The sequence below is a fragment of the Nerophis ophidion genome, linkage group LG01 (assembly GCF_033978795.1).
Source record: "Nerophis ophidion isolate RoL-2023_Sa linkage group LG01, RoL_Noph_v1.0, whole genome shotgun sequence".
Taxonomy (NCBI): Eukaryota; Metazoa; Chordata; class Actinopteri; order Syngnathiformes; family Syngnathidae; genus Nerophis; species Nerophis ophidion.
In genome coordinates this window covers 34451877-34470283 of record NC_084611.1, presented here as the reverse complement: position 1 = coordinate 34470283, position 18407 = coordinate 34451877, and the positions used below count along the sequence as shown (strand labels likewise).

The 18407-nt window shown below is 40.3% G+C and overlaps 1 protein-coding gene across 1 annotated transcript in view; it reads left to right on the top strand.

The window, feature by feature from the left end:
- The first annotated feature begins 353 nt into the window (after positions 1-353).
- The window catches only part of pggt1b (protein geranylgeranyltransferase type I, beta subunit), a 36036-nt gene continuing 17982 nt past the window's right edge, over positions 354-18407 (top strand). The window contains exons 1-6 of the mRNA XM_061901205.1: positions 354-516; positions 3691-3809; positions 7346-7410; positions 7559-7710; positions 12121-12253; positions 14938-14983. Coding sequence (XP_061757189.1) covers positions 389-516; positions 3691-3809; positions 7346-7410; positions 7559-7710; positions 12121-12253; positions 14938-14983 — 643 coding nt within the window. The 5' untranslated portion in view covers positions 354-388. The remainder of the gene's footprint in view (positions 517-3690; positions 3810-7345; positions 7411-7558; positions 7711-12120; positions 12254-14937; positions 14984-18407) is intronic.

Sequence of the window (18407 nt, the reverse complement as noted above, 5' to 3'; positions counted from 1 at the left end):
ATATACAGGTATGTGTATATATAGGTATATATATATCAACATATATACAGGTATGTGTATATATAGGTATATATATATATATGTATATATAGTGGTATATATATATATATGTATGTATGTATGTATATACAAGTATAGGCGTAATATGATCAAACTTTCATGTTCTTGTCTAAAGTCTAGCAGCCACAATTTGTACCAACTGCAATCCTTTAATGCTAGACATAGGGAGACCCAAAATGTATACATTACAGTAATCGAAACGAGACGTAACGAACGCATGAATTTAACAAAATAGTTTTACACTCTACTTCCGTACACAACAAACTACCGATTTGCTCTTATTTTGATAGATGGGACCGGAAACGACCATCGCATTGCGGAAACAAAGATGGCGGAGGAGGAGAGTCTCACTGACGAATTAGAGCAGATAGACTTTCTAAGAGACAGACATGTACGCTTTTTTCAGAGAACTCTCCAGGTTTTACCAGAAAGATACGCCTCCTTGGAGACAACCAGGTGAGCCCCACAATTCCAGGCTAGCTCTTTTTTATGGCCTTGTTTTTCCTTAAATGTAAAAGCTGCAGGGCCACTTAGCATGTGTTGCTAACATTTTCTAGTGAAGTTGTGACATTGGTAGTGCAGCCACAGGGAATCAAACGTGTCATGACTAAATATCGACGTTTTGTTTTTGTTTTTTTTAATTGTACCGGAATAGAACGGTAATTTAAAGCAGGCCTGGGCAATTATTTTGACTCGGGGGGCCACATTTGGACAGAAAATGTGTCTGGGGGCCGGTTATTTATTTTTAGGAACACTAATACAAAACTTCACAATAATGTCTGATTGAATGCTAAAAAACGTTATGACAGACCACCTTAAAGGCCTACTGAAATGAGATTTTATTATTCCATTTTATGTTTCATACTTGATAATTTCGCGATATTGCCATATTTTTGCTGGAAGGATTTAGTAGAGATCATTAACGATAATGTTTGCAACTCTTGGTCGCTAATAAAAAAGCCTCGCCTTTACCGGAAGTAGCAGAAGATGTGCGCGTGACGCCACGGGTTGTTGAGCTCCTAACATCCTCACGTTGTTTACAATCATGGCCACCAGCTGCTACAGCGATTCGGACAGAGAAAGCGACAATTTCCCCATTAATTTGAGCGAGGATGAAAGATTCGTGGATGAGGATAGTGAAGGACTAGAAGAAAAAAAAAGACGAGGGCAGTGGGAGCGATTAAGATGTTATTTGACACATTTACTAGGATAATTCTGGAAAATCCCTTATCTGCTTATTGTGTTACTAGTGTTTTAGTGAGATTATATAGTCATACCTGAAAGTCGGAGGGGTGTGGTGACCGCCAATGTCTCTGAGGGAAGCCACGGAGGAGCCAAAAAAGTTGCAGCTGCCTCTTTGACAGCTGCAGGAGGAACGACACAAGCTCCGCTCATGTTTACGGTAAGAGCCGACTTATTACCACAATTTTCTCACCGAAACCTGCCGGTTGACATGTGGTAGAGAACCATGTTCGCTTGACCGCTCTGTTCCATGTTAAAGCTTTACAGCAAACAAAGAAACACCGGCTGTGTTTGTGTTGCTACAGCTGGCTGCAATACACCGCTTTCTACCAACATCTTTCTTATTTGTAGTTTCCATTATTAATTGAACAAATTGCAAACGATTCAGCAACAAAGATGTCCAGAATACTGGGTAATTAATCGATAAAAACAGACTACTTTTAGCCATGATCGGTGCTGGGAGAACATATCCGCTACCAACGGTGACGTCACGTGCACGCGCCATCATTCCGCGACGTTTTCAACAGGATACCTCGCGGGAAATTCAAAATTGCAATTTAGTAAACTAAACCGGCCGTATTGGCATGTGTTGCAATGTTAAGATTTCGTCATTGATATATAAACTATCAAACTGCATGGTCGATAGTAGTGGGTTCCAGTAGGCCTTTAAAAAATGTAATGTAATTGTAAATTTTTCTATGAAGGATAAAAGACTGAATATTGACAAAATATGAACGTCACACCCCCTTTCGATCGACATATTTTACAATCAAGTGAAACGCAGCAAAAATGCAACAAACAGTGAAATATGGACGCGAAGGGTACTAAATAAACCCACCTACAATCTGATACAGCGACCCCTGTTCCATCAAGGGGGTGGATGTGGACATGGTAGAGGATTTTAAACACCTCAGTATACACATGGAGAAAAAGCTGAATGGGTCAAAACACGCTGAGGCCCTCTAAAAGAAGAGACATTGAAGACATTGAAGGAGGCTAGGATCCTTCAATGTCTGTCCAAAGATGTTGAAGATGTTCTACAAGTTTGTGATGGTCGGTCCCTTCTTGTACGCCGTGGCTTGCTGGGGCAGCGGGCTAAGAGTGAGGGACACATACAGACTGGACAAGCTAGTAGAGAAGGCCAGTAACATGGTGGGAGTGGAGCTGGACTCTCTGGCGGTGGTGTCAGAGAGGAGAAGTGTAGCAAAACTCCTAGCCATTATGGACAACACCTCCCACCCACTACACTCGGACCTTGCGGAGAGAATGAGCACGTTCAGTGGAAGGCACAGACTTTCAAAATGCAACACGGAACGACACAGGAGGTCCTTAATACCGACAGCCATCACACTGTATAATGCATATGTTCCTTCTTGACTGCACTTAAATGTAGAATATATGTAGAATATATTTATATTATTCATATATTATATATATAATATAGGTTATATATTATATTATTTATTATCGTCATTGTTTATTGTGAGCGAACTGTGGTGCTGAATTTCCCCCAGGGATCAATAAAGTACATTCTGTTCTATTCTTTTTATCTGATACATCACTAATCTTTAGAACTTTGTTGTGAAAATTTCCTTCCGTTGTCTGTGGAAAAGCTTTCTTCCCACGTTGCTTGGTGCCTCGTCTGAGCTGCTGTGACGTGAATTAAAGTTAAAAAGTTAAAGTACCAATGATTGTCACACACAAACTAGGTGTGGCGAAAGTATTCTCTGCATTTGACCCATCACCCTTGCTCCCCCCCTGGGAAGTGAGGTGAGCAGTAAGCAGTAGCGGTGGCCGCACCCGGGAATCATTTTTGGTGATATAACCCCCAATTCCAACCCTTGATGCTGAGTGCCAAGCAGGGAGGTAAAGGGTCCCATTTTTATAGTCTTTGGTATGACTTGGCCGGGGTTTGAACTCACAACCTACCGATCTCAGGGCGGACACTCTAACCGCTACCATAGTAACTAATTAGATGACCATAGTAACTAATTAGATTACTGTAGTAACTAATTAGATAACCATGGTAATTGGTGTATCATCCAAAAGTGCAGATTGTTACTATTGAAAGACTTAGTATGGTTGAGGACTCATGATCATTAGAAAACATCACTGCACATCATAATGGCAGCTACACTTTCCATCTTAAACATCTTAAACAATTATTTGGGAATGTCTGGCGGGCCAGATTGAAAAGCTTAACGGGCCCCATGTGGCCCTCGTGCCTTAATTTGCCCAGGTCTGGTCTAAAGGTAATACCAATACAATTAAGTCAAATGTTTTTAGTCTCAAACTAGCTAAATCCTGCTAACCACTTGTAGTGTTTGCCCATGCATGGTGTTTATTTTGTTTGTTTTGTTATAATCACAGCAGCTCTTCTTCTTTCAGGTTGACTATCCTATTTTTTGCCCTGTCTGGTCTCGATGTTCTCGATGCCTTGGATGTCATCGACAGCAAGGTCACTATTGAGTGGATCTACTCCTTGCAGGTCCTACCCACAGAAGACCGTGAGTCCCATGCTAGCGCGCATGTGCACAAACAGAAGGAATATTGTAGAGCGGGGGGTCCCCTTTTTTGCACCAGGGACCCATTAAATGTAGGCATTAATTTCACGGACCGGCCTTCCACGTGTGGCAGAAATATATAGCAAAAAGTGTTTCCCCCAGAATGTTTGTTTTTTCCGTAAAGTAAAAGCAAAACACACAAAAGTCCTAGTTGTCTGAGATACTAAGTATGTCATTATTTTGACTTAGTAAATATTGACTTAATAAGACAAAATAATGACTAAGTCAAAATTGGGCCTTTTTTTAATATCTCGATATTTTTAAACCATATCGCGATACACGATATATATCTTGATATTTTGCCTTAGCCTTGAATGATCACTTGATGCATATAATCACAGCAGTATGATGATTCTATGTGTCTATATTAAAACATTCTTGTTCATACTGCATTAATAAATGCTCATTTTAAACTTTAATGCAGAGAAGGAAATCACAACTAAGTTAATTGACCAAAACTGTATTTATTAAACAGTTATTAAGCAGTGGCACAAACGTTCATGTAATTTTCAAAACAAAAAGTGCAAGATTGTCAGAGACATTTTAAAACAAGCTATGAGTGCCCTTTTGTGCATGATGTCAATAAGATGACATATCAAAACAACACTAAATTAAAGTCCACATTTTGTACAGAACGCCACTACAATAGTTTAAAACAAATAAAGTGCACTTTTGTGAACTATGCCACACAAGATATTTTAATAACTGTCAAATACAAATGAGCTGCTTAATAGGAAATCAAATAGTGTTTGTCCTTCGCTATGTGGTAGGTTTCTGCTGCGGACATTATCTCCTTTTGTGTTTGACTATTTTTTTCATACGGTGTTGTTAAAGCGGCCGCCTTTACAACAAAGCGCTGCGGGAAATAAATGCATGAAAAATTAATGCATCAAAAAACTCACCATAACATTCAATTAGTGGTAGCCCCTGGCCTTTTCCCTTTGCAAAAAAGCTTTGCAGAGACTTTTGTTTTTTGCTAATTTTTGCTAGTAGTAGGCTTTGTTTTGGCTTTAGTATCTGATGGGATGATGTGCAATAAGAGCAGCACTTTAACTGACTAGGCCAAAGGAGATGTGTATTTTTTCACGGACCGGCCTTCCACTTGTGGCAGAAAGATATAGCAAATAAGTGCATGAAAAATGAAGGCATGAAACAACTCACCGTAACATTTAATTAGTGGGAGCCCCAGGCCTTTTCCCTTTGCAAAAAAGCTCTCCATAGACTTGTTTTTTGCTAATTTTTGTTAGTGGTAGGCGTTGTTTTGGCTCCAGTATCTGATGGGATGATGTGCAATAATAGCAGCACTTTAACTTACGAGGCCAAAGATTTTTTTTCTTCAGCACAATTATAATATGCAACAATTTAGTACTTCTCCATCTGCTTTATGCACGTTAACTCCTACGGTCAATTTGTTCCTGATGTACCCTGATCTTGTGTCATCAACCTAGCTAGATGGAACCTAGCTTTTGGCTACGATTTGGCACCTTTACATTTTCTTTGTTTATCAATGTGCATTGTCCCATGTGACAAAGATGTAACAAATACAGCAAATGGCGACTTCCTATTAGGAGTTTTGTAATACATTAATGAACAAGCTTATTGGTGTGTCTGGTGGGACTGGCCAAAGTTAAGTAGAAGAAAATGCGGTCGGTTATAAATGATTTAATGTCTCTGTGCGGCCCGGGAGCACATACATCACTGACTGGTGGTTGGATACCACTGTAGAGCATAAATTGATATGAAGTGCTCCAGAAATCTTCCACATCCACCATTTTCATACTGTAAAGTGATTCAAACCAAGGGAAGCTGCACAGCCCAATATTTATGGGCACTTTAGGTGTATTTTTTCAAAATAAGGAGGTAACATTATAGTAATATAACATGTTGCCCTTCTGGTGATACCCACTAGGTGGCAGCAGCGCTCCTGTGATAGGATATATTTTATTTATCCCACAATGGAAAAAATTATGTGGTTGTAAAGCAGATACAAAAGGTACACTGAAACAAGGCAAACTACTTGGAAGAAAAATAAAAACATTAAATGACATAGAAAGGGATCACGGTGGCTCAGGGTTTAGTGTATCTTTCTAACAATACGAGGGTCCTGGGTTCGATCCCCGGGCTCGTGGTCTTTCTGTGTTGACTTTGACCTGTGACTGCGTGGGTTCCCTCCGGGTGCTCCGGCTTCCAAAAACAGCACTAAATTGGCCCTGGTGTGTGAATGTGAGTATGAATGTTGTCTATCTCTGTGCGGTAAGCAACATCATGATGTTGTTTTATAAGGCAAACATTGAATCCGTCATCCGTTATGGTATCTCCACATGGTTTGGAAATCCGTCTGTCAAACTCAAAACCTCATTAAGAGGGCTGGTAAAATAATTGTCATGTTGCCCCCTTGTTCCCTTCAAGAAATTATCGACACGACTGTGTGGAAGCAGGGTCTTAAAATCACCTGTGACCCACACCACATACTCCATAGTGCCCAATGGTAAACGGTACAGAACGGAAACATACAAACTCAACAGGTATAGATTTTCCTTTGTCCCACTGGCAATCAAAGCACTTAACAACAGAAAACTACTGTAATAACCGGATGCAATAATAAGGAGTGCAATATTGGGATAGTGCAATACGGAGGGAATGTAATGTTCACTGTCGTCACTGTATTGTCGATGAACTGTATGTACTGTATATATATATGTAGGTATGTATGTATGTAAAACGCTGTGTCTTGATGTCCAAGACACATTTCTCCTCGGAGACAATAAAGATAATTATCATTATTATTATTATCTGTGTTGGCCCTGCGATGAGGTGGCGACTTGTCCACGGTGTAAAGCGCCTACCACCTGAATGCAGCTGGGATAGGCTCAAGCAACCCCTGCGACCCCAAAAGGGACAAGCGATAAAAAATAAATGAATAAATGACATAAAATACATCAAAGAGCACATAGCTGATGCAACCAGCTGCCACGTCAGTGGTGCTATTCATACTGTCCAGGGAGACCGAAAATGTCCGATACATGATCATCCAGCCAGGGCGAGCTGAAGCTCGTCCATCCCGACACTGGCTCAGCAACGTTTTTTCATGCGCATCCCCCCAGTCTCTGCACACGGACTCCGGTGTGGCAGAGAGCCAGGAGTTGATCTCCAGTGCATAAATGGCCATGAGCAGACAAAAAAGGACACATAAAAAGGCAAAAAACACGTGAAAAAAATAGGGAAACGTCAAGAACATAAAGGAGGGCACATTAGAGCCGAGAGCTCCTACAACCAGCAGCCACTAAAACAGCGCCAACATGTTGCTGATGTGGGATCTGAGCAGAGGATGTCGTTGTGGCTTGTGCAGCCCTTTGAGACACTTGTGATTAAGGGCTACATAATTACACTTTAATTGATTGATTGATTGATGTTGCTGCAGAGCAAAATATTTCTTATTTCAATTTCATTTGACTTTGCCCTTGCTTATCTTTATTCAGAATCTAACCTCAGTCGCTGCGGCTTTCGAGGATCATCACACATCGGAATTCCGTGCAACACCGAGGTACAGTCTGTCCCAATCGGTCTCAATGTGTCCCATTTGTTGCCATTGCGTCTATTGTCTACATTGATTGCACCTTAAATACCATTACATATGGTTCTGTGTTGAATATATATAGTCCCCTGACTTTTGTGTATTTATTATTTTCCAGGGCCCCGGTGTGCTCCATCCGTACGACAGCGGCCACGTAGCCATGACCTACACTGGACTGTGCTCTTTGCTAATACTGGGAGACGACCTGAGCCAAGTCAACAAACAGGCCTGTCTGGCAGGTCTCAGGGCGCTGCAGCTGGACGACGGCAGGTTAGAGACACAAACATACTGCATTCAACAGTAAATCATTCATCTCTGTTGATCGATTAATTTAAATAGAAAAAAAGGTTACCATTTATATTCGGTTTCGTTTAATAAGCAAAACTAATACAAATGGATAAAATCTGGACCACATAGAGTGCCCGGAGCTTTAAATATTCTCACCAGAGCGGTGATGTAGGGCTGTGTTGATCTCAATGATGGCACACAGAGATTTTTGAAAGAAAAAAAAAGAATGTTGATGTGCATTTATTAGACGAAAAAAAAAAAGTTATGCCGAATAGATCATTTTTTAAAATACGCATTGAGCTAGAGCAGGGGTCGGGAACCTTTTCGGCTGAGAGATCCAAGAATCCAAATATTTTAAAATGTATTTCTGTAAGAGCCATATAATGTTTTTTTCAACACTGAACACAACTAAACGCGTGCATTTTTTAGTAAGACCAACATTTCTAGAGTATAATAGGTCTGTTATTCTTTATAATAACATTGTTATTCTGAAGCTAACTGTGGAGGGGGCGTGGCCTGCAGTCCTGCAGCAAAGCAGGGTGTTGTAAGGACCGCCTTGAAATCAGCAACAGGAGCGTAGGTGGCTCACCTGGGCCTTGTTATCTAATCATCTGTCGCTCTGTTTTTAAGCGCCAGCCAGGAGGAGAGACGGGGTTGGGGCTGGAGCCAGAGTGCAAGCGAAAACGAAAGGGAAAAAGACAATTGGTGGAAAGCAACTGAGAGACTTATTGAAAAATAAAAAAATATTGTAACCCTGAAACAGGCTCTCATGTCAGTGCTTGGTGGTCTGAAGAACCTCCAGGAGGGCAAGCCCTAAACTAACCAATAATAAATATATCACTTCTTACCCTTGATGCAACTTCTTGAACAAGTGCGGTAGAAAAAAGGATGGATGGATTCAAATGCATTAGCATGTTTTATAATTTCAACATTATTTTTAACACTTAGATTACAAGTGGAAATATTCATTACTTATTGTGTTAAAAACCAATGTCAGCTCAGATTTATCCGAGAGCCAGATGCAGTCATCAAAAGAGCCACATCTGGCTCGCGATCAGTAGGTTCCCTACCCCTGAGCTAGAGTATGAAATGTGTGTTTTATCCGATTTCTCCATTAATTGAACACACTACTATACTAATCAATAGCTGCAACCCTACGACCAACCATCCTGTCGGCTATATGCTTTATCCTGCTTTATTCATGGATATACTATATCAGGGGTCAACAACCCGCGGCTCCGGAGCCGCATGCGGCTCTTTGATCACTCTAATGTGGCTCAGCTGCTAAATTGCTGACTCCAACGACTATTCCGTGAGGTTTCCGGATTTTAGTGCCTCTCTCAGAAATCACCCGGGGATAACATCCTCCAATTTTCACCTGGACTACAATACTGAGGGTGTGCAGTGATTGCAATGTCTTTAACCTCCTCTACAATATGTCGTCGCGTCCGCTTTTACATCACGCGATCTGCATGTCGACTGGTCATTTTATGTTACAGCCTCTGTTATCGCACGAAAGCGACTGCAACGCATACTTAGTCAACAGCCATACAGGTTACACGGAGGGTTGTGATATAAACAACTTTAACACTCTTACTAATATGCGCCACACTGTGAACCCACACCTAAAAAAAAATGACAAACACATTTTGGGAGAACATCTGCACTGTAACACAACATAAACACAACAGAACAAATACCCAGAATTCCATGCATCCCCACTCTTCCGGGCTACATTAGCACCAAATCACCCCGCCCCCCCAACCCTGCTCACCTCAACCGACGCACGGAGGGAGTGGGGGGATTTGGTGCTAATGTAGCCTGGAAGAGTTGGGATGCATGGAATTCTGGGTATTTGTTCTTTTGTGTTTATGTTGTGTTACAGTGCCGATGTTCTCCCAAAATGTGTTTGTCATTCTTGTTTGGTGTGGGTTCAGAGTGTGGCGCATATTAGTAAGAGTGTTAAAGTTGTGTATATCACAACCAACTGTGTAACCTGTATGGCCGTTGAACAAGTATGCCTTGCAATTGTTTGCGTGTTTTAGCAGAAGCCTCGTACGACATGTGACCGGGCTGGCAAGCCGATTGGACGTGTTGTAGAGGGCGTCAAAGGCAGCACCTTAATGGGTTGCCCTTATTATTGTTAATCGAGGGAACTTCTGCAAACATTCGCGAGAATGGTTGATCTGACATTCGGTAGTCTCTCGGAATATTCGGGATGGTTGGCAAATGTGATGCTGTCAAGCGACATTCATAAAAAACTTGCAGGCCCCACTATCATTAAATTTTCATATTTAGGTGCGTGCCGCGCGTCTGAGACCCCTGGTTTATACATAGCACAAAGTAAAAAAAACTTTGTATGCAGTGTTATTTCATTTTAAATTTCAAAAGAGTTTTGTGGCTCCCATTGTTTTCTTTATTTTGTGAAACGGGTCAAAATGGCTCTTTGAGTGGTAAAGGTTGCCGACCCCTGTACTATATGTACTGATACAACCTCAAAATGTTATTTTTTTCCCCACATTTTTTGTTTATATTGCATATAAATTGTTTAACTTTGGCCCTGAAATATCTGATTTTGGTAGCAGGAGAGCAACATGTAGTACAGGCCAAAAGTTTGGAAACACCTTCTTATTTCAGTGCATTTTCTTTATTTTCATGACTATTTACAATGTAGACTGTCACTGAAGGCATCGAAACTATGACACCCGTGAAGTGAAAACCATTTCAGGTGACTACCTCTTGAAGCTCATCGAGAGAATGCCAAGACTGTGCAAAACTGTAATCAGAGCAAAGGGTGGCTATTTTGAAGAAAATAGAATGTAAAAGAGGTTTTCAGTTATTTCACCTCCATGTGTTAAGTACATAACTCCACATGTGTTCATTCATAGTTTTGATGCCTTCAGTGACAATCTACACTGTAAATAGTCATGAAAATAAAGAAAACGCATTGAATGAGGTGTGTTCAAACTTTTGGACTGTACTGTATTTTTTTACTATTGTATTATTTAAATTCTGATCATTTAAACTTTTACGGTATAGCTTGGTTGGTAGAGTGGCCGTGCCAGCAACTTGAGGGTTGCAGGTTCGATTCCCGCTTCCGCCATCCTAGTCACTGCCGAAATGTCCTTGGGCAAGACACTTTACCCACCTGCCCCCGGTGCCACCCACACTGGTTTAAATGTAACTTAGATATTGGGTATCACTATGTAAAAGCGCTTTGAGTCACTAGAGTAAAGCGCTATATAAATATAATTCACTTAAAAAACACAAACGTAATATAATTACCTATCATAGGTAATTGTCATATGTATATATTCATAAATATAAAACATTTATATCACATAAATATTACTTACATGAGAATCAGCACCTCCGAGTCCATGGTTCTCGCCCGGAAAAGGGTGGAGTGCCGTAGCTGGGTTGGGGAGGACACCCTACCCCAGGTGGAGGAGTTCAAGTACCTCAGAGTCTTGTTCACGAGTGACGGAAGAGTGGATCGTGAGATCGACAGGCGGATCGGTGCGGCGTCTTCAGTAATGTGGACGCCGTATCGATCCGTTGTGGTGAAGAAGGAGCTGAGCCGGTAGGCAAAACTGTCAATTTACCGGTCGATCTACGTTCCCATCCTCAGCTATGGTCATGAGCTTTGGGTTATGACCGAAAGGACTAGATCACGGGTACAAGCGGCCGAAATGATTTTCCTCCGCAGGGTGGAAACTCCGCTCTCCCTTAGAGATAGGGTGAGAAGCTCTGTCATCCGCGAGGAGCTCAAAGTAAAGCCGCTGCTCCTTCTCATCGAGAGGAGCGAGATGAGGTGGTTCGGGCATGTGGTCAGGATGTCACCCAAACGTCTCCCGAGGGAGGTGTTTAGGGCACGAGCGACCGGTAGGAAGCCATGGGGAAGACCCAGGACTTGTGGGGAAGACTTTGTCTCCTGGCTTGCCTGGGGACGACTCTGGGTCCCCCAGGAGGAGCTGGACGAAGTGGCTGGGGAGTGTGAAGTCTGGGCTTCCCTGCTTAGGCTGCTACCCCCGTGACCCGACCTTGGATAAGCAAAAGAAGATGGTTGGATGGAAATATTAATGACTAAAATTAATTTTGATATCATTAATATGTAATTGTGAATATATTTCTTGCCCTTTGATATAAAAAAATATAAGGCAAGGACTCACAGAAGCATTCTTTATGGGAAAAGAGCCATTTTTGATATCCAAAATAGACCCAGCATGTCTTACTGGACATGCCTTCTTTTTTCAACCAGAAAAAAAAAACATGGAAATCTATGTGAACCATAACAAAATGTATTGAATTATTTGCATTTCCAAATTTTTCCAAGTGTGCCCTTTAGTTTTGACAGTCATTTTATAATTTGTCATCCTTTCCCCTTTAAAGTTTCTACGCCGTGCCAGAAGGAAGCGAAAACGATATACGCTTTATCTACTGCGCCGCAAGTATCTGTTACATGCTGGACGACTGGTCGGGCATGGATATCCAAAAGGCCATCGAATACATCCGAGGAAGCTTGGTGAGTCCATCTAAATGAGCTGGGATGTACCGACAGCTATCAGTGAAAGTTCAAATATAATTTCCTGATTGTCTCACCTCTGATGGTTTTCCATGTTTGTGTGCTGAGATATACCTCATTTGTCATGGCTAAAAATATTTTGGGATCAATGCTTATAATATTTAGGCGTTTTCATCTTGCAAGAATCCTACTAGTTCCATCTCAAGCCTCAAGACAACTGCTTGTGACCACAGTTACTTATATAGTTGCTGGAGGTGATATTTACTCAACTGCAGAGAATAGCAGGCTTGTAATGAGAGCCAGCCACTAGGTTGTATTTTGCCCTGTTACCAACTTTTTTGCCAACTTTTCACTAACTTTCTTTCCCATTGTCCTGTTTTTGTTTTTTTAAACCATAACTATTTTCAGCACAGTATTGGCATTTTATTAGATTTAACACGCAGTCTTTAAACCTTTCAGTTGTCATGTCTTCTGTGGGAAAGGGGTGTCCAAACTTTTTCCATTGAGGGCTGCACTGAAAAATCAAAGGATGCAAAGGTCCATTTTGGGGTTTTATATTTTCAGTGCAATATGTAAATTTTTTTAAAGGAAAATAATAGCCTGCATTTCTGTGTTGTGTTGTTAGCGTTAACATTTAAACTTCTCTTTAAAGATGGGAATCGAAAACAGCTAATTGTGAAAAACAGACTCCCTAAGTTTTGATTTGACAGTTTTGTCAACGATTCCCTTATCAATACTTAAGACACACTTGATGTCACCACGCACGGTGCTGTTAAGCAGCACCAACATTGGAATTAATCACGAGAAAGGAAGACAACAGGGCAATTTGCATTCTTGCAAAGTGGATATTGCATCAAATTGAGAAAACACTACCAGAAACATTAGCATACACAGCATGTTATAACGTTGAATGAATGACGCGTTTTCGATCGCTACCGAGACGGAAGTAAATCACCATCAGCAGCGGCGGCAAAGTCAGCACGTAGTTTTATTCTATTATTGCAGTAACTAACAAACTAGCACTGTGTGTCATGTAAAACATGCTAATATAAATGTAAATGTGAAATGCATGTTTCTATTGCATTACATGACGAGACTGCATTTAACCGTCAGCTTGCACGCCACCTTCTTAAGAAGCGTTCTCTACAACTAGTGATTAGTCAAAAATATCAAACATCCTTCCTAAAAAAGCAGATAAGCCTAATTTTCTGCAAAATAATGTTTAATTATCATAGTTGATTGTTGAAAATTCGCATACTGTACAGTTCGATTTCACTTGTCTTTGACTTGTTTTTGTCTTTTGTCTTTGACTGACATAGTTGTACTAGCATTTATACTATATTTACATTTTGAAAAAAAAAAAAAAATTCTATTTGAAAACTGTTAAACATGTTACTTAACATTTTTTTGTAATTGTCATTGGCCACAGAATAGTATGTTTTGTTGTGATTATTACTAAAGTAAAATATTTATTTTAGTTACTTTCAAAACAAAATATTTTTTTGTGGCACCCCATGTAGGCTGGGTATAGGTTGATTGGAAACGCTAAAATTGGCCCTAGTGTGTGAATGTGAGTGTGAATGTTGTCTGTCTATCTGTGTTGGCCCTGTGAAGAGGGGGAAACTTGTCCAGGGTGTACCCCGCCTTCCGCCCGATTGTAGCTGATAAAGGCTCCCGTGCCCCCCGCAATCCCTAAGGGGATAAGTGGTAGAAAATGGATGGATGGACCCCATCAAGGCTGTGGGTCTTAAGGGTGTTGCGGTTTTATACTCATGTTTTTTTTCTAAACTAAACAAAGTTGAAGCTAGTCAACTTTTTTGCTAGCCTTTTATCCAAATGAGAATTGATAAGATAATCAATAAAGAAACAAACCGTTAAGCAAAATCGAATCGTAAAAATCATACAAATCTTATCAATTCCCATCCCTACTGGTATTACATTGAAATACGCTTGGATTCCTGGATTCCTCTTTTATTCCACTTAGTATGTTTTTCCCTCATAGTAGTATTGTTAGAATGATGGGCTGGTAAAAAATGAGCTAATAGCCACATTGATTAGTGATTAGTGTTCTGTGTCCTGTAATGTCCAGTATTGCAATTGTCCTGTATTATTATGTATTTTACAATGTACTGCTTTTATATTTCCTGTATTTTATATTATTCCTTTGAACTGTTTTATATTAAAAAAAATTATCCTGTAAAGCGTCTGAGTATTTTGAAAAGTTAAAAGGTATTATTATTATTGTTATTATTAAATGGCCCAGGGCTGCACTTCGGACACCCCTGCTGTAGGTTGTATATGATGTGATGAACACATTTACCCCGAAAATGTCTAATTTGCATAATTGGCCTTGATGGAAAAACTCCAGTGTTTTACAAAGGTGTAATGATACATTATTTACGTATGCTTGTTTGTGTGTCTTATAAATTGCACAGGCGATGTAGCTGAGATAGGCACCAGCGACCCCAAAGGGAAAAAAACAAAACAACCCTCCAACTTTAATATAGAAGTGAACAGGAAAGGTGGATATGATTTGGCATCAAAGCATTGAACCAAATAAGAGAGTCTCTATTTCTGATGAGCTGATGTTTTTCCATAGCCACACAAGACTCCACATCGAAAGTTTGTCTTGTTTTCAAGTGTTTTTTTTTTTTGTTTTTTTAAATATTGTTTTCCCCACACAGTCTTACGATAACGGGTTTGGTCAGGGAGCCGGAAGAGAGTCCCATGGTGAGTACTGTCTTCACATTTTAATCTTACCTCTTATCTGTGAACTTTCGCCAGCTAAGAAAAATTTGGATGGGTACCAAGGTGGTTTATGGGAGTTAACTGCTTTAAAGGATTAGGGATTCATTCCTGTCACCGTTGTGTTTATTAATCCCTGCTTAAATGAAATTGTGTTATTCAGCAGACATGTCATTGCTTGGATCATTTCTCATGTTTGTAAAGTCAATTTACCTGTTTGACAAAACACTACATGATTTCCCTCCTCCCTCTGCATGCTCATAACACGTCTTCAGGTGCTGCCTATTAGTGTGTTTGCACAGTGTCAAGACCTCTCACATTGTAAGAAATGCTAACTGCTTTAGGCTCTTGCTCTTGCTGATTTGTGACAACGGTTACCACCACATTGCAATGTATTGGAAAGCTTGACTGGGGCCGCTTTTTATTATTATGACAAGGTTTCCCCTAGATTGCCAAGATGCCTGTGGTGGTGGGGCCGTGGTTAAGGGTGTGGTTACAATGACGTCATCATATAATTTATGATATACAGCCTGCCATCCATTGTCCTACATTATACATTTACTCTGTTATCAAATGTATTAACATATATATTATTTTGTATTACCGGTATATCGTTTTGCTGGCCCTGCAATAAGATGGCGACTTGTCCATCGTCTACTTGCCCAGGTGCAGCTGGGATAGGATCCAGGCCTCCCGCGACCCCAATAGGGACAAGCAGTAGAAAATGGATGGATGGATATTTTCAAGTGTCTGCAGATTTTTAGATACCTTTTCTTTATAATTAAAAAGACTAGCAACTAATTTAGCATCTGCTGCAGCGAGCATGATGGCTTAGGGGCCGGATATCAAAATGTGGATGTTTTGTCAGAAAATGCCTCCGGAGGTTATATTCTTTTGAGGCTGCGTTTACTTAGTTGCAAAGTAAACATATCAGCTTTCACACTGAACTGTCAATAAATTAATTATTCTGTTCTCGTCACTCGTTTCCAGTGTGTGCAGCTAGATATAATAGCATGAAGAAAAAAAAGTTTCTGTTTATGTTGAGGATTGAGGTCCCTTCTTTTAAATAATTTTCCATCCTTACTTGTATTTCTTTACACTTTTTCCTTTATTTAGGTTTGTAAGACTGAAAATATAAACATAACAAAAGTATAACGTCCATTGTGTAGTTTACATAAATAATGTCCATTGTGTAGGTTTAGTGTTGCTATATTCAAACAATAAACTAAAAATGTTTACACAGAAATTACAAAACATTCACACACCAAACATTGCACACACTGCATGTTACTTATACAGTAGCAATTAGCGTTGTCTGTCCCTAGTGGTCAAATTTAGCGATACATGTATTAAACAAGATTTGATTGTTACTCTCAGACAACATAACACCTTTACCACGAACACAAAAGACATCACGAAGTCAGCAATTTCAATACAAAACAAACTAAATATATTAATGCACAAATTATATCTACTTAGAAAGGTTTGACCAAGTTTCGTGATGAAGCGTACTTGCTGGGATTTCTACTAGAGAGATGTCCGATAATATCGGACGGCCGATGTTATCGGCAGATAAATGGTTTGAAATATAATATCGGAAATTATTGGTAAAAAGTAAAATTCATGACTTTTTAAAACGCCGCTCTGTACACTGACGTAGGGACAAGTACGGAGCGTCAATAAACCTTAAAGGCACTGTCTTTGTTTGCCGGCCCAGTCACATCATATCTACGGCTTTTCACACACACAAGTGAATGCAACGCATACTTGGTCAACAGCCATACAGGTCACACTGAGGTTGGCCGTATAAACAACTTTAACACTGTTACAAATATGCGCCACACTGTGAAGCAACACACTGTGAAGCAACACCAAACAACAATGACAAACACATTTCAGGAGAACAGCCGCACCGTAACACAACATAAACACAACAGAACAAATACCCAGAACCCCTTGCAGCACTAAGTCTTCTGGGACACTACAATATACACCCCCCGCTACTCCCCCCTTCCACCTCAACCCCCCTCCCAAATTCCAAGCTGCGGTTTTGAGGCATGTTAAAAAAAAATAATGCACTTTGTGACTTCAGTGATAAATATGGCAGTGCCATGTTAGCATTATTTTCCATAACTTGAGTTGATTTATTTTGGAAAAACTTGTTACATTGTTTAATGCATCCAGCGGGGCATCACAACAAAATTAGGCATAATAATGTGTTAATTCCATGACTGTATATATCGGTATCGGTTGATATCAGAATCGGTAATTCAGAGTTGGACAATATCGGATTATCGATATTGGCAAAAAAGCCATTATCGGACATCTCTAATTTCTACCATTGTTGCTTCTTGTCTGGATCAATGTGTCCGTCGCTTAAAAGGTCCGCCAGAAAACAATGACTCGAGCAGTTGCTCGGGGAAGAACATGTATACTTTGCTGGCCATTCATTGTTAAACGTCCGATTTTTCAAATTTATTTGTATTTTTTTCCAGGGTTAAATGAGTAGTCTTATATTCACCCCACTGCTGCTTCACTGTAGCACATATGCCTCACTGTTGCCCCCTGCAGGGTGGCGGGAGTACTGCATAAATTCAACACTATTTTGAATTGTTTTATCAAGCCTATTTGGGCGATGTTGAATAGGCCTATGCTACGCAGTACAGTATATAAAAAAACATAACAACGGGGTGATGAATCAACTTTCTCTTTAACGAGCCAAAACACCAAGCTGCTGTGCTCCGTCTGCCCTGCTCTGCCAACACGCGCACACACGCAGAAGACACTTTTGTTCCCTCACAAATGATCAGAAATCACAAGAATCCTTAGCTTTAACAACCATATTGCTACAATAATAAACCTTTAAAACAGTAAAATCCACTTATTGTAACATTGGCTAAGTTTGGGCAGACAAGAAAGGAGCACATATGAAAGCGGGGGAGGGGCCGTGTGTGCACCTTGTAAGACACGCTGCTGAGCAAGAGTAGCTCTTCCCTCCGCTGTGAAATAAGTTTGCTTTGGCATATTTTTCCACAATATTCTGGTCTCATCACAGTTAAAACTTGCTTTTTTTACAAATCATTTACTCCTTTCAAGTTGTCTTTTTTTCCCCTTTAGCTCTACAGCGATTCCCTCCTTATTTCCACTCTGGGCTGTTGTCTTTTTGGGGCTCATATTGAGTTAGCAAAATGGACAGCAGTTGTCAGAAGACAAAAAAAAACACACAAAAGACACACATACTCAAACGCTAAGAAATTGCTAGTAGTGCCCTGAGAGGCAAGTAATGTGGAAGGTTTCACATCCCCAAAAATGCAGCGCCCTATTTTTTTTTGCATGCGGGCGTGACAAAATGAATGTCCGACTGACGCTTTCATACACAGAGACATGGTTTGCACACAGAGGCATATTT